At 39.9% G+C, this 15,154-nt stretch overlaps 1 protein-coding gene across 3 annotated transcripts in view; it reads left to right on the forward strand.

Moving 5' to 3' along the window:
- The window catches only part of glsb (glutaminase b), a 44,815-nt gene that overhangs the window by 24,153 nt on the left and 5,508 nt on the right, over positions 1–15,154 (forward strand). For 2 of the 3 annotated variants that reach the window (XM_071528408.1, XM_071528410.1), the window contains exons 12-14: positions 1,204–1,380; positions 2,852–2,983; positions 6,328–6,420. In XM_071528408.1, coding sequence (XP_071384509.1) covers positions 1,204–1,380; positions 2,852–2,983; positions 6,328–6,420 — 402 coding nt within the window. Of the gene's footprint in view, positions 1–1,203; positions 1,381–2,851; positions 2,984–6,327; positions 6,421–8,239; positions 11,351–15,154 lie in introns of those variants that run through there. The other variant, XM_071528411.1, reaches the window with a different exon arrangement.

Consider the following 15,154-nt stretch of genomic DNA (forward strand, 5'->3'; position numbering starts at 1 on the left):
TTCTCTACCCATTTTTATCCGTTTCTTTCCATCACCATCACACTCTTTTATAAACTCTCTATTTTTGTATCCCTCTGTAGTGTAGCTGGCTTCTTCTCTATACATTCCCTCGCTCTCTCTTTGACATTTACTCTTTCTGTTTCTGTCTCTTCTCTTCCTCCCACCCGCCACCCTACTGTCATTTTCACCTTCTTTATGTCACTCTTGACCTTTCCGTCTCTGCCCTCCCTCCCCCCTGTGTGTGTGTGGGAGGGGATAACCATGCTGATGTCACTGTTGCATGCATGGACAAGGCGCCTGGCTGTTATCCTACACTTGTGCCGACCGCCCACGTGATAAATCTGTTTCATGCCCCTGACCGCTGAGCTTCTCCATGCCGTTAACACAATATGTAGGAGTGTGTGCTGTAGCAGCGGTAGCGCTGTCCTCTTCTCCTTCTCCTCACTGTGTGTTTTGTAGCAGCAGCAGCTAAATTTTCCTCCTCCTCCTTGGTTTTATTAAAGCTGCATTAGGCAAGACTTTAGTGTAAAAACACGCCCATCTTATCAGCCCACATCACAATACAGGGCTGCAACAGAAAAATGTCCCATCCCATCTGAAATTTGCCCTTTTTGGCCAGTTGAAATTCTGGCCTTGGGTTTGGTCACTGTCAGGAAATCTCTAAGTAACAGATCAAAAAGTAACAAATCAGAACTTAAAGAGTAAATCAACACTTAATCACACAAGGCAGAAAGTTGCTGCTGCACTGTTCTCTATAGGTTTAAACTTTAAGGCATGTTGCACTTCTGGCCGCTGCCTCATCAGATCATGTCAAAGCAGGTTTCTTCCATCAGCTGTCAAAGGCAAAATAACTGATTTGATATCACTGTTTGGGCTGTGGCCAGAGCTGCAACATACTTGAAAGCTTAAACCAATAAGAGAGCAGTGCAACAACACTCCTACCTCCTGTGATTTAGTGTTGATTTGCCCTTTAAATGAAATCCAATCTTTCCTAAACGGCAGTGAGCAGTGCTCCGTCCAGAGAAAGCTGGACTTACCAACATTAGATCTTTTCATCTCTTGTTTCTTTGGCTTCCTTTGGTATAAAGCATCACCGGGCGGCTTGGTAGTTTAGCTGCATCGGGGGGAAATGTAGGCACAGAGGAGTGATGCAAATTGTGTCTTGTTTTGTTTTTGTGTGTGTGTACATGTGTGGCCCTCCAGCTATGCTCCATTGAAGTGACCTGCGAGAGCGCCAGTGTCATGGCAGCCACCCTGGCTAACGGCGGTTTCTGTCCAATCACGGGCGAGCGTGTGCTGAGCCCCGAGGCGGTGAGGGACACCCTGAGTCTCATGCACTCCTGCGGCATGTACGACTTCTCAGGACAGTTCGCCTTCCATGTGAGTTGAATGAACCATGTCAATGTGTTTATTTTATTTTATAAAACAGGACAAACATGACACATCCACTACAATAAAAGGGTCTTGTTTTGTAGCATGTAAGGCTCAAACCTGTGAACACCAACACAGTTACATAATTATAGTGACTACCAATGAATACTGGTCACTAATAGACTTGAAACTGCTTGTTGTGCGTTAATCTTTGCATTTCATATTTGGTAGTGTAGTTAAGTCAGTATTCACTTCAAGCAGTTAATGAAGGCAAAATAATTCCTGAAAGATGTAGTTATTTACAAATGCCACTTACCTTCACCATCAGTCACAAAGTATGAAGTACAGGTACCAACAGGCAAAGCAATATTCCCAACCTGGGAAGAAATAGCATTTGTAAATTTTCAACATGTGCGAGTGGCAGATGGCTGTCGTTTATCAAATCGACACAGTACAGGGAGATGCCAGTTAAGTTGTCAATCACACTAACATGCAATAAATTGATCTTTAATTACTTTCTCATGATTGTGTAAACTTTGTAGCACTTTTATTCCTTTGTGGCAAACCTGTGCATCTGCTAGTCAAAGCAGCTTAAAAAAACACTAAGGATTATTTACAAATACTATTCAGCTCTCAGGTCAACTATGTTAGTCAGTTACCAGTCACAGTTCACCTACAGCCTGGACTCACCCTGTATGACCACAGGCCAAATCAAATGACAGCTGTCAAACCAAAGCTTCCACTGAGGATTATCCAATTGCACAAAACATTGTCGACCTCTGGAGTGACCTGGAGTGACCTGTGATTGGTCAGCTCAGGCCGCACGCTCCGCTCAGACGCGATAAACATGATGATTGATCAGTGTAGACATTTTGCACATGATTATACATTTTATGTTCCCTTGTGGCAAGTTTGACTTCTGGTAAATGAACATACAGTTGAAAGATGCATTTATGTTTTGAAATGGACAAAGCCTTAGTATACACATACACAAATATTAAAAAACAGGTTAGACCTGAAATAAAAACAGCTATGTAGCAATTCAGGTAATTGTACATCTTTGCAAAGCCTTTTCAAAACACTATCAAAAGGTTCTTGGTTGTGGGTGGTGTTCACTTGGGTTTGACACAGTTCCTTAAGCAGAAGTTGTCATTTTTGTGATATTTTGTATGTCATAGAATAGCATCTGTGCCATTTTGATGCACAGTTCCCTATGGAAAATATGGTTGAGCTTTTAAAAAAATCTCCAAAATAAGGGCGGAATCACACAAGATTTACTGCCTTTTGTTCCAGGGGTTAAAATACATCCGCTAGCATCACTTTTGTCACTTTTGATCTTTTAGTTACTTTTAATAATACAGTTTGAAAATGGAAGGAAAGTTTGGGTTTAATCAATTCCGTGTTGTGACCTTGTGACCACGCAGGTAGACACATGTAACAGATCTGCTTGTATGTAATTTATCTGTTTTCCGTGTTGTAGGTGGGTTTGCCAGCCAAGTCCGGAGTGGCAGGGGGGATCCTGCTGGTTGTACCCAACGTGATGGGTATTATGTGCTGGTCTCCTCCATTGGACAAGCTGGGCAACTCTGTCAGGGGAATCCAGTTCTGCACGGTACGTAATGTCCAGAGTACATGTAGAGTATATACACACTTAGAATAAATACTCTGGGGATGTTCTGCATGAATTACTGCACTAGTATTTATAGTATTTTACATGCTGTTGATGCTTTCTATGCACATACAAAATATGCAGACAAGACCGGCTATATATAGCACAGGTATTCCCAACACCAACCCTACAATCCCCTCCCTCTGCTGCTTTTATTCCTTCTGTCTGATTGATTCCTATGAAAGGCCTCAAAGCAAAGCTGTGATATACAATACATGTGTTGCTGTGTGAGCAGGGACCATCACCTATCTCTATCTCTCCATCTCTCAGACACACACACAAACACACACACGCTACAAAAGGGATAGGCTGATTGTAGTCTAAAAATGCATACCAACCTTTCCTCTAGTCTAGATGCATACCGACCTTTCCTTTAGCTTAAAAATGCATTCCAACCGTGCAGTAAAGACGATACTAGCCTATACTAAGAAGACACTAGCTTACTATGCAGCCAACTTTAGCCACCAAGCACCAGCCGACAATCACGTATTCCCACTAGGGCTGAACGATTTTGAAAAAATATCTTATTGCGATTATTTTTTACTGATATTGCAATTGCGATATGATTTGCGATATTAGAGGGAATGATCATTTTTACATCATTATTCTCATTTTCATTGAAAAACATTTATGATTATGGTGTGATTTTTGCGGGGATCTTTACCAAACAAAGATGTTTTCTTAAGTCTGTAGAATATGATGTGTAGGCCAGCATGACAATATTTAATTTAAAATGGTATTTTGACACACATTTTGCCTTTAACAAATATTGCGCTTCCTGCGATTTGAAAATTGCAGTAGGCTATATTGCGATTTCGATTAATTGTTCAGCCCTAATTCCCACCGACAAAAACTTTAACTTCACCCTCAGCCATGGCATAAATAAAGCATACCTAAAAACAATCAACAGCCTAAACAGATGATTCAACAATCAATTAATAAAACGGGGATGGACTCACCATCGCCGACTCTCCATCGGCAACCGGCTAAATCCTCCAAGTACAGAACCTTTATACAGAACTTTTTACAGTGGTATTCCACTACTTTTCAGAGCAAGACAGAGGGAGAGAATGTTTTTCAGAGCATTGAGTGTAACTACTGTGTTGGTTTGTGTGTGTAAGAGGCAGAGAGACGAATGAAATGAAAACTAACAGGCTGCATTGTAGACAAGAATTTTGATATTTAACCTAATTTAGCATCCGAACCCGACCTAGATAAGAAAAATGGGGCCCAAACCCGGCCTGAATCTGTCATCGGGCTCGGGTCGGGTTGCAGACCTCTAATCCAGAACCCAAAAGAAATTTCTCCTCTTTCCTCTCCTCCTCGTCAGCATTGTTATTTCATAGCGCACTGTCCAACATTTAGCTTCAGCTGCGTCACAGGAACATTCTTCAAATTTCGCTTAGTCTTCATTTAAACGGGGAGATCAGTTGAAGGAAATCATACTTGTAATGAGAGGAGTGAGACAGTATTTTTGGGCCAAGGTCCATGTCATTAAGACAGTTTTGGATAATTGCTTCCAAAGTGACATTTATAAAAAATGGTATAAATCACCATTACATCTCTGAACAGACATCATGCTATTTTTAACCAGATCTAGTAGAAAAATCAGCTTTCTCCTAGAGTCTCCCTATCCTTAAATATTAATTAATGAAAATATGACATAATGGTTACTCTGACCTTTTTAATAATGAGCATATGAATATAAACTAGCAGACATAAAATAAAATTTTGTGACTTTCTTAACTGTAATTATTCCATACAAATCTATTATCCTCCTGAGCAGGAGATCATAATATGAGTACAAGTCATGCATATAAAACTTCTGCTGTGTCATACTGTCAGGCGTGTCAATCAAACCCTCCAGTTCCTTCCGCTGGCAGCACTAGCCTTTTTATTTTGAGTGAGGATTGGACCTTCAAAGAGAGGGAGAGTTTGTACACAAACAAGAGTGACAAGGTAATTAATGGCAGGAGCTTGTGCAACAGTGTCCTTGAACTACTAATTTAACGAGGCCTTTCTTTTGGACTAGCCGAACTTCTTTAATAAGTAAGTGATGCTTGATTAATGATTATATGGAGGCCGGGTCAAGATTGTTGTTGCTCCGTAAACATTGTGTGGGAACGGGGCGTCATGAGTCCACTTCCAGGCCAGTCAGGTGACAGGGCATTATGTGTGTGTGTGTGTGTGTGTGTGTGTTTCACTATCTGTGTGTTTCAGTGTCTGAGTTGCTCACAATTTAAATGTATTTATTTAATCTACACTATTAAAATCATTTGTTTCGGCTCACAAAGCACTTCCTCAGAATGAAACGTTAATGATTTTAATATTGGCGCCTCTTCACTGGACCTGTTTTAACTTTGTTTTTGGTTGCACCTTGACTCTCACCGGTGTGAGCGCCACCTTCAGTCTGTCATCGATTTCCTTTTCTCTCATTTTCAACAGTGATACTTACTAATAGTATAATGGTGGTTACTGTTTTATCTCTTCTTGTCCCTAAAAGAAAACGCATAAAAAAAAGACATCATGACTGACAGCAAAACCATGGTGGAGCGTCACCAATCACCGATAGGCTACAGGTTTTTATCTGTTAGTTCACTCTGGTCCGGCTACGAACCACATGCATCTTTAGAGCGGGTTGTGTTTCTATGGTAACAGCATCCTCTTCAATTGGTAGAAACTGACTAAAGCTTGCGGGTAGTGTAGTATTTAATGGGAAGTCGGGAATACAACATGATTTCTTAACATCGAAGTTGAAATCAGATCGACTGATGGCTTCTACGGGAACACATAAGTCATTTCATAATCTGAAAGCTCATTGTAAGTCTACCTTACACTTTAGAAAAGTCATGGTTAATAATCACATTCCCTAAAAAATGAATGGGAAATGCAGAACCAGATGTTTCAGCTCTGTAGAGGAAGGGAAAGTCTGATAACCCTAAACTTTAAAACACTTTTACTCTGTGACTGTGTATAGTGCAGTCTGTGCAGTCCAAATGTATTTCTAGAAGCTTTTTTTTAAATATTAAAATGTCTTCAGACATAATTAGTCACTTTAATATGTCTAGGAATTTTTCTGTGAGCTCCATTTTCACCTCTCATGACCCCATGTGACCTCCAGGTTGAGAAAGCCTGCTCTACAGTGTCAGTGATTAAACGGTGCCTCAGACTGTGGACCTTTCACGCATCATTTCTATCGCTTCTTCATATTTTTTATATTTTATATTTACTATGTTGTTTTATTATATTCAATCTGATCTCTATCTCTCTCTCTCTCTTAATTCCAGGACCTTGTGGAGCTTTTCAACTTCCACAACTACGACAACCTGAGGCACTTTGCCAAGAAGCACGACCCCCGCAGGGAAGGAGGGGACCAGCGGGTAAGCTTGCCAACGTCTTGTCGCCACGAACAAACCACCAACACACCGGCCTCTCTCATTGCTGCCGGTAACCAGCACACCTTCTGTCCAGAGGGTGCTGCTGGTGACTTGAGGTGATGTGGAGGTTGTCGTAGTTCAGATGTAACGGGTTCTGCTCTGTCGAGGCTGAACGGCATACTGCATCGTCTGTTTTTGTTGGTGTTTGCTGACAACATGCAGTGAGCTCCATAAGTGTTTGGGCAGAACTTTGCATGTGAGATGACATGTTTGATGTCTGTGTGGCGAAAAGTACAGACTATCTGTGCTTAATTTATTTTCAAGCATATCAGATGAGCAGGTAAAGGACGACGGCCCTTCCCACCCCTCCCTCCCCTATCTCTGTTATCACTCTTGTGTCACTGTTCAAAAACATATGGAGCTCACTGTCGGTATTTTCAGGCATACTGTACATTTTTATCTGCTTTGGTCTTTAAGGTGGGTGGATATTGTCCAGCTCGCAGCTTATTTGGCCTTGAAACCGATAACGTTTGGTCATGACGCTAAGTGAGAAGCTGTTGCACATAAACCATGATAGTGTGTATTTCTTGAACACCTCATTGAATTGACACAAAAGCCATTAATGTGACAAATTGTGGGCTTAGAATTATAAGCTTCTTTCTGGCGTTTTGGTTGGAAATGACTTGTACATATAATGTGTGATAGCTATTGATATGGGTTTTTGCATGTGGTTGAAGTTAAATTTGTGGAAATGTTTAAAGGAAAAATCCACCCTATATAACACTATAAAACTGTTAAAGACAGCTATTGGTGATGTACCTTGCATTTCTGGGTCTGTTTTGTCTGGTGTATTTTTCTTATTCTGGCTGATAACTGGCATGCGACATGATGTCACGTTAAAGTATTTCCAGCAGCTTCAATGGCGTTTGATAGCAGTAAAATTTTCAGCTATCTAAAACATCAATGGTAAACATCAGGTTTTGGTGTCAGTCCCTCAGAAGCAAAGAACAAGGGCTTCTTTCTAGAGCCGCCATTTTGCACCGACGTTCAACAATCACACAGGGAGAAATCCATTATAGAAGAGGCAGAGAGACCAATTTCTCCACCCACAGCAGCCCCAATAGACCAGAATGCAATGCAGCCACGAGATATGTTTCGTTTTGAGTAAAGGGATGTGACTCACTTTTTCTGGACTGGGGAAAAACTCTCGCTCTCTTGCTGTTTGTTATGCTATCGCTGTTGCTCACCTCCATTTTTAACCAAGAGCTGAATGCAGCAAGCTCACGCCTGTTCTCTGGGGGTTATTGAAAGGCATTCTGGGAAATGTAGGAAATCACTAACTGGGGTAGAAGTAGGAGAGGCAGGTTGAGAGAAAGTGGGTGCACCAAAAAAGACGCACTTCATCACAAAATGACTCCTGGAATGCACCGAACATCACAGACTGATAATATAGAACAGTGTAAGAGTATCTGAGGGTGGAATTTTCCTTAAGTGGGTAAAAAAATATGAATGGAATTTCTCTGTGGGAAGTGAAAACAATAACGCTTTCAGTGTCATAACCACTCCGAATACAGACAGAACCGTGTAATTTTAAGCTCACAAAATGTTTCATAGGGGGCAGTGAAACATCCACCCACACACGTGCACACACACACACGCACACACACACACACACACACACACACACACACACACACACACACACACACACACACAGAGACTGATATATGCAGCCACATTTGTACTGAACCCACAAATTAGACACACACACCCCAATACATACAGGCACAGACTAATTTGTTATTCGTGTCGATTGAAACAGCAAAACACCTACGGACCCATGGATTACGAGAGTCTCCAACAAGAGCTAGCTCTGAAAGCCCCTCTTTGGAAAAAGGTGTCGCCCACTGAGTCGCACCAGGACAGCTCCACCACTGTAGTCTATAGGATGGAAAGTGTCGGGGAGCGCAACTAGAAAGGAGACTCTACCCACCTGACCCCCCTCCACCCACCCAACACCCTCCACCCCCACCTCTGGCACCACCTCCTCTCCTCTCCTCTCCTCTCCTCTCCTCTGTCTGTCCCCATCTGCTGCACCCTCAACTTCAAATATTTATATAAATTATGAAGAGGATTATTTATTGCTTATGAAGCAGTTTCTGTGTGGAGGGTCTTGAAGTTTTTTTTTTAAAGATGAGTTACTTTTTTTTTTTTTTTAGTTTTTTTTCTCTAAATTCCAAATGAACTGCTAGGCTCCGCCTCCTTGTTGCCTTAGAGTGTGTAGGATCTGATGTACGGTGTAGCGGTTAGCTTTCCGTTTCACCCTCATATTGTCCCGCTTTTCTTACATTTTCATACTTTTCTGATTCCAAACACCAAATCTTTTAAAAAATGTTGGCTAAGGGTCTACTTGAAACTCAGTTTTGTTGTTAAAAAATGTGTGTATGAGTGTGTGTGTGTGTGCAGCTCCTGTAAACCTAAGCCTTCACACCTCCAGTCTATACAGTATAGGGAGCTGAAGTCGACGTCATCCCCACCCGGCTCTGGTTCACTCCTGTCTGTTCCAGTACATTGCAGATTACTTGATATAAACAAACTACAAACCCTACGGTTCCCATTATGAGATATGTTACAAATCAAAGTAATATTTATTCCTCTGCCTGATTTCAAAGGAATTCAGCTGATAGAACTTATGATTTAAACACATTAACGTTTACGACACTACATTACCCAGCATCCCTTTGATACAAACAAGGCAGAACTTCCAAGTTTTGACTGATCCAAATACGTAGTAGTCGCTCATTTGAACTCCTTCTTTGGCGATGGAACCAAACGACACATTTAATGGGTTTAATGTAGTAGCCTACATAACTGCAAAGTACACAATCTTGCACCCAAGCCTTTTCCCTCAAAAGTTACAAAAATATGTACGTCTCATCATTGCTAATGTAACTGTGGGCGTCTCAAGATGATTTTCAACACAATCCATGTCTATGGAAAATTGCGTCAGCCACCAATCTGCCAGTAAACCAGCGGGCGGTCTTGGTTAACTTCTGCTTCAGCTCCCTACACATTCGGACTAGTTCCTAGAAAGGATTGCTTAGCTCACACTGAGGCTCAAGACTCATCGCATGTGCTTTAATATTCATGTCGGCATGCAAAAGATAATACAGGTACAGGATGTAGTAGATGACCAAAATGGCCATGTAACAGTGTGGATTTGTGAATAGTTGATTTGAAAGTTTTGGAGCAATGGAGTGTTGACATATGAATTGAAGCTCAAAGGCACTTTTTAGCTGTGTACGCCTGGCAGTAGTGCATCAGCGCTTTGACTAACATAAAGAAGTTGTTCCTTGTTAAAACAAAAAAAGAGCTCGAAGGTTTAAACAGATTTCAAATTTATTCTCTAACAACAATGCAGGTATTTTGCTTTTCAAATCTACATCCTGGACCTTGATAGGGAAAAATCAACCCAAAATCAACCTAAAGACTTATGTTTTTGGTCATTTTGCTGTTTGTTCAGATCACTATCACTATAGTGCAATGCAGCAATTTTCACAGATATACTGTATGTCAAAGGTGAACTGAAAACAAACTGCTGTAAAGTCAAACTTCCCATTTGACAGTTGAGTATTTGTGCCTGGACCATACTCTCTCTATACTTTGGGCTGATTTTTCCATTCATCTGGTGATGATAATGTGGGTGTTTGGTACAAGATAACCAAAGAAAGTTTTGCTCAACCAAAAAGCTCAGGAAGGCAAGAAGTTAGTTGGCAGGCTTAAAAGTTGAGATGACTAAAACGTTTTTGAGAGGGAGACTTGCTTGACTTGATTATTCTCATTCACCTACCGGCACTCAGCAGGGTAAAGTGGCTGTAGCATTCTGAGCTGCTGTTGAGTTTGGGTGAAAAGGTGTGTATTCGTGTGTGTGTGTGTGGGGCTTAGATGTGCCATGTTTGTCTTGGTCAGTGAGTATATACCCAGTATTACTCCAGTCACGCAGGTTGGGGGTGTTCATTTGCTGCATTTTCCAGTTAAAACGCCTCGTAGCTTGCATGGGGTACAAAAGCCATAACAGTCCTTAAAAATCCTCTTGCTTCCCTGATATAACCTCCTGACTGTAGGGTTTATCTAGGCTGCATTCCAAAACCATTACAGTGTGTTTACATTGCGCCAAATATGCTCAGAATGCCTTAGTCTAGATGGGAAATGGCAGGATTTTACAGCAGAGTCATTGTTGTAAAGCTACTTTTTATATAGGAGCAGAACATTTTAATTTTGAGATTTAAACTTGAGGTTTGCTTAAGCTGCTGGTTCCAAGCTTGTTTAAAAAAGAAGGCTTGTTTAAAAAAAAAAAAAAAGAAAAAAAAAAGATCCTATTGGTACCGGAACTATTCAGATTTTCTTAGTAAAGACAGAAAATTCATAGGAGGGAAAAGTGAATTTAGTAAGTTTTCTCTTGAGACAGTGTTTTGGAACGTAATAAAACTTGGGTCTATCATATCAAATGACAGTTATCAAATTGATTTTTAGATGCCCAAACTCCACTGATCCAGAAATGTATATCAGTATAATCAGAAATGTGTGTTTTGAGTGTATATACAGCATATATATACATATATACGCATAGCTCCTTTTCAGTATTGTTTGTATCAGATTTATTGTGACTCTTATCCTCAAGCGGTAAGACTTCTTTCCATATACTCATGATTTACTGTACTTCTGAATGTACATAATGGTAGGTGCATGTAGTTCTTGTGTGTATGTGTGTGTGTACACATGAGTGACGATACTCAACAGCAGACCAGAATGTGTATCGATTATACACTTCAGATGTTCCAAGTTTTATTTTAGTTCATTTTTTTTTTTAGCTTTTTGTCTCCCCTAAGAAAAACTGATAGAAATGACTTGCACATGAATGTCATGTCAGCAAAAAGCCGAAAAGTTAGTGATGTCTAACATCACCCTGCTGTGATTGGGGGGCAGTTTGATCTGTTAGTTATTCAATCCATTGTTGAAACTGTACGTTTACTGTATGTGTTCTTTGTCAATGGTTTTGATTTAGCGCAAAGCTGCTGGAGACAATAATACCCTATTATTTTTAAAGGTCCTTTCCCCTGTTTTATGAAAGTTTTTTTTTTTTGCTTTTGAGTCATCATTGTGACTTCTACTGATGTTGTTTTTATGTGTCTGCAGATTTCTACTCATTGTGTTGTGGTACAAGGCATTCAAAAGCCTCTGTCTTCGTCTGAAAGATAGACTCCAGTGGAAACTTGACGCTAGAAAACGCATTTGCTCAGTCTTTTCTAAGACACGTATATTCTACATTATGCAAAAATGTTGAATAAGGTCCATTGATTAAACAGTTTAATCCACAGATCTAGTTGCTTTCTGCTAAAGGAAAGCAGTCTGTCTCATTGACTGGGCAGAAGTAGAGTCGTGCTTCTGTTGGTTTAAGTCTTGAATGCACCATGTTGGTATTCGTGTTGTTAAACGGCACACAACTAGCGGATTGCCAGAATTGATCGTTATCATTTTCCTTCAAGATAACATTGCCCACTATTTTGCCATGAGAAGAGTCATGGCAGCATCACTCTATTCTTCTTTCCCTGACCCGGTCTACACTTTGACAAAAGAGTCACTCCTGGTTTACAGTTCTGGAAAGTAAGTCGAGGAGAACCCGTCTCTCCTTTCGAATTGTGTGCGAGTCTTTATTTCTTTGCTGCTACAGAGTTTTTTGTTTTTTTTCCCCTGGCACAACATGCAGAATGCAGTTCCTGCACATCTGTAAAACTGGACTAAACGGCGTTCAGAGATGCAGATATAGAGATATATAGAGATAGAGTAGATGCTGGGTTAACCTTATTGCAACCAAACGGGATCATTATCCAAATCTGCTTGACCTTTCTTAGGTAAATCTGAATGACCAATAGTTTTGAATGTTTCTGCACATTTTAAAGGCGTGATGTAAACTGGGCGACGGTGCTCCTTGGTGTAATTGTGTCCTTTTATTCTTGGGTTAATGTTACGATGCATGAGGGTAAATGAGTTGAATTACTTGAAGTTTTACAGTAATCTGACCTTCTTCCACTCCTGAAAATGTGATTATTTCTACCTACAATCAAACTAATGAGAGAGGGGTTTTTGAATGCAGTACCAGTATTTCCTTTGAAATCTTCTGATTTTATGGTTTCATATCATGTATGTCATGTTTCCTGGTTTCCTAGTTTTAAAATGTCTGATTTTTCCCTTTGGATTCTCATTCTCCATCTTGCATGCATATTTTTGTATGATTTAATTGTGTTTTTAATCCTGTATAACCCATATATTTAAGTTCATTTTTATTACCTACCACATGTATGTATTTATGTTGAGTGTGTCTTGGACATCAATTTTATCCCTTGTGCTATGAAAATTGCATATAAAAAAATGAAAGCTTTTACCATTACAATTTAGTGAGCTTGGAATTGTAAGGTTTTCTAATATTTCTGTCAAAACTGAGTAATTCTTATGTAGTTTTAAAAACTAGCCTTAACTTGTGGCTGGATTAAGATATTTTGCAAATGTTTAAGAGGGTAAAAATGCAAATTAAAAAGGTTAAAATAGTGTTGTTACATGGGATGTGAAAACTTAAAAGCTCAATATTGTAAAACTGCTTCAAACACGGAGGGAACCATGCACTTCCAAGCTCACAACTGTCAAATTTTTGATTTGTTTTCTGAACCCGCTGTGCTGTAATGCTGTATGTTAAGACTCCGTATGCTAAACTGCTTCCAAGATAGAAGTTCAGAAGAAGCCGATGGTGAAACATTGACTGTCTTCCTTTCTAAACAATTCTGAGCAAATAAATTACATTTGTGTGGCTGTGACAGAATTGCAAACAATACAGTGAAGTTGGTGTTAAAATATTCTTTTTGCCTTGATGTCCCTTGTATAAAATCCAATAAAGCACTATTATCCATCAACATCTGTTTCTCTACGGCCATAGCTGTTCTTTCACAACATCCACTGTTTTTTAGATGGGAAGCTTTTACATTTTCTCAAAGCTATTTTAGAGGCAAGCAGGACAGATGTCTCAAAATCATTAATCGTTAAATAGAGTAGTGGCTTGAGTTCATTACAAGTAAAATAGATTTTTGTGGTTTTTGTAGTGTTACCAGAGAAGCAAACGTAATTCATAGACCAAAATTCAGCTGAATATCACAGAAAAAAACATCCCTTTAATCATGGTGAAAGTCATGGGGCTCCGCGGTTTGCATTCCAGTCTTACAGCATTTTTTTTTTTTACTTGTTTTGAGTTTGGCATACTGAATAATGTCAACTTGTTTCTCTTGCTATTGCTCTTGCTCTGTCTTCCCCTGCCACGTTTTGCAAACTGTCAGCTGCCGGTATGTTTGGTTGTAAGGTGTCTAGTCAGGGAATTAACCCACTATGATCAAATCTTTCCCTGCATTGGAATCTTTTTAGGATCTGTATCATCATCATCCGTATCAGGGGAAAAAATAAATAAATTACAGCGGGAGTAGCAATGTTGTGTAGCATTAAAGTCCCAATCCAGAATATACTTGCCACAAAAATGTCCAATCAATTCAGGAGAAAAAAATCTTTACTGGGTTTCAGTAGAGGGCGACATGTTGCACTTGGGGAGCGGGCTTTAAGCTTTGCATGACAGCTTTTATAGCAGTTACATACAGTTACTGTTTACTGTACATGCTGACTGTCCTGGAGTCTGGATATAAACATTTCTTCATGGTTGTCATTTGAATTATTAACAGTCCAGGACATACTCTTAGATTGTAACACGATGTAAAAGATTCAAATTTAAAGGAGCCCAGTCTGAGCAGGCTGAAGCTTATACTGTGTTAAAGTTACAGGGTGGATCTCCTTTATCTCCCCTGCACACTATCAGATATGAAGCTACAAAAATATATGAACAGATTTTCCCTCATGTATGTGTTTATATCCAAACTCTCAAATCTGACCTGCTCTTTTATGTGTGTTGTTTATTACCGCTTCTCATTGTCAATGGGATTTTCTTGCTTTTGCTTCGGCTTCAGTTTGTTTGCCTCTTGTCAGGTAATTGCGGCACCTTTTAGCTGTGAGCCATATTTTACAGCCCGGCTGATTCCTGTTTCTCTGCAGTTGATGTGGAGAGGAATGGCATTAGCCTGTCTGAAACGATGAACTCTCACTCTGAAGGAGCCTGAATGTGGCGAAGCTTTTTTATTTGGGTGAAATGAGGCTTTTGATCTTTTTTCTTCCATGCTGTCATTAATTTCTGTATTTGTTTTTACATTATCTTTTGCAAAATATGCTTATCTTTCTTGCTCTTTAGACAAATGTATGCTTTTCCCAATCCTGGATTGTTGGCTATTGCAGTGCGGAGCTTTGCTTTAGCTTGGCTTTAGAGTAACTGATGCAGGTTTAATGGGCCGGTGTTTCTTTTGTTGCATAGTAAGGCCTCAGTACTGGCTGTTTTGCTTCTTGTTCATGTTCTTGTAATGTTCACAAATACGGAGTCTAACCATGATGTTCCCATTTATTTTAGAAAGATTTACATCTAAAGTTCAGTTGCTCTTGCCACAAAAAGCAAAACCTCGGCTATTCTTTATTTTTTAGATGCTTTAAAATGTTAAATCCAAAGTGTGGCAGTACATTTTTTCAGTCACGATCAAAAACCTGAAAGTATACTGTATGTCTCCCATAACTTCTCATCATGGACATCTGCCCATTTTGA

Source organism: Centroberyx affinis, unplaced genomic scaffold (genome assembly GCF_046629955.1).
Source record: "Centroberyx affinis isolate AG114_WGS23_722 - 3 ecotype Tasmania unplaced genomic scaffold, CSIRO-AGI_Caff_v1 ptg001669l_1, whole genome shotgun sequence".
Lineage (NCBI taxonomy): Eukaryota > Metazoa > Chordata > Actinopteri > Beryciformes > Berycidae > Centroberyx > Centroberyx affinis.